Source organism: Ascaphus truei, chromosome 7 (genome assembly GCF_040206685.1).
Source record: "Ascaphus truei isolate aAscTru1 chromosome 7, aAscTru1.hap1, whole genome shotgun sequence".
In the NCBI taxonomy this organism is placed as follows: Eukaryota; Metazoa; Chordata; class Amphibia; order Anura; family Ascaphidae; genus Ascaphus; species Ascaphus truei.
This window is the reverse complement of record NC_134489.1, coordinates 23,407,075-23,408,789: the sequence shown is the minus strand read 5'-3', so window position 1 is coordinate 23,408,789 and position 1,715 is coordinate 23,407,075. Positions and strand designations below refer to the sequence as shown.

The 1,715-nt window shown below is 52.9% G+C and overlaps 1 protein-coding gene across 1 annotated transcript in view; it reads right to left on the bottom strand.

Annotated features, from left to right (window-relative positions):
• GBX2 (gastrulation brain homeobox 2) overlaps positions 1-1,240 on the bottom strand; it is a 4,607-nt gene extending 3,367 nt beyond the window's left edge. Inside the window, 1 exon segment of the mRNA XM_075607348.1 lies at positions 94-1,240. Within this exon segment, the coding sequence (XP_075463463.1) occupies positions 94-592 (499 nt within the window). The 5' untranslated portion in view covers positions 593-1,240.
• Positions 1,241-1,715: the final 475 nt, after the last annotated feature.

Here is a 1,715-nt window from a genome sequence, read left to right as displayed (position 1 = left end):
CCCCACACAAATACCCCAAGTCCCTTTCATGCGGTCCCAGGGACTGTGCAGCCACCACAGAGACGGATGAAAGTTTGAGCAGAGAACACTTACCCAGAGATGCCTCTGAAGCAGCAAAAGGCAACAAGGAGACCTCTTTGGTCATGTAGGTCTTGCCATCCTCGCCATCTGACTGGCCCCCGTCGCCCTTGTCGAAGCCCCCCTGGAGGCTCTGGGCTCCAAACTTCCTGGCCGCCTCTTGGTGCTGGGGGGAGGCTGAGAAGCCGCCTGGCAGAGTGGCCATGAGGGTGGAGGTGAGTGCCATGCCCTGTGCCAGGCTAGAGCAGAATCCGCTGGGCAAGCTGGGGATCTGGTGGTGGTGGGCAGAGGGGAGAGTGGACTGCAAGGTGGCCTGGGAGAGAGACGGAGGGGGTGGGGGTGGAGGGGGCAAGACCACCGGCCTGTATGGCATGAACATGGGGTAGCCAGTGTACACGAAGTGCCCAGGGCTGGGCTGGGGTGGGTTGCCTATCAGCGAGTCTATACTGAAGGCTGTGCTGCTTCCCAAAGGGCGCTGCATCATCATGAGGGGGGGCTGGAAGGCAGCACTCATATAAGCTATTGGGGGGCAAGCGGAGGCGAAGAAACAGGGGGTCACAGACACCAAGGGGGGACCCCTACACTCAGCTCCCAGCCTCTCACCCAACTGGAAGGGTCCTCGGAAGGAAGGAGTCCCTTTTAGCCCGTCACAACGTCCATTGGTGGAGACCCAGTGAGTCAGATGGAAATAGGGGAGGGGGTGTCAGAGCAGAGCTGGGGTAAGGGGTTCCTGAGAAATGGACAGTGCTTTGGGGGGGAGCAGAGGAGAGCAGGGACTAGTCCTTCTTCACCAGGCGTTGGAGAGTCACACTGTGTCTTGCTGCTTGGTCCTTTGAGGGGTGACAGCTGTTTGTGGGTCCTCTTCTCTCTGGATGAGATGGATCCCACTGCCCTTTCCTCCTGTTCCCCAATGTAATTGGGTGTGGGGTCCCCTCTCTGTGTGGCTCAGGTCCCCTCTCTGTGTGGCTCAGGTGGCTTCCCTCTGTGGGCTGACCTGGATGTGCAGCCCCCTTGTCCTCTCTCTGGGGTCTCAGCAGCTACAACCCGAGCTCTTATTGCCCATTCACATTTTGCCAGATTTTAGAACCTTCCCTCGGTCACGTGAGCCCATTCCCTATTTGCTATTGGCGGAGAGTCAGGCAGGGGGTTGCCCAAGCAGACCACCCCCACCACACACCCCTGTGAGAAATTGTTACAATAAAACTGCGAGTTAAACTGGGACCGAAAATTGTCACTCGCACATTGAACTAATAATGTCTGTCTCTGCACACACATCATCAAATATTAAATAGTGCATTTTATTTGTTATTAATATTATTTATTAATGCTGGGATGCTACCTAACCCTTTAGGCAGGTCTATGTCCTATAATAAACCTTATTCTGGGCAAGTTAGCGCAGAACCCAATAGCAAACTTCTGGATTTCCTTGCCTTTGATTGAAATAATTTGCCACATTTAACCCCCCCCCCCCCCCTTCCCTCTCCCCAATCCACCACACACCTTTTGTTAATTAGTAATTAGTATATATAATTATATTCAATATTTAGCACACACAAAAAAAAACTAAAACAAATGGAAAACAAACTCCAGAGAACAGTCATATTTTGGTAATATGCAGAATAATGATGGGATTGTCG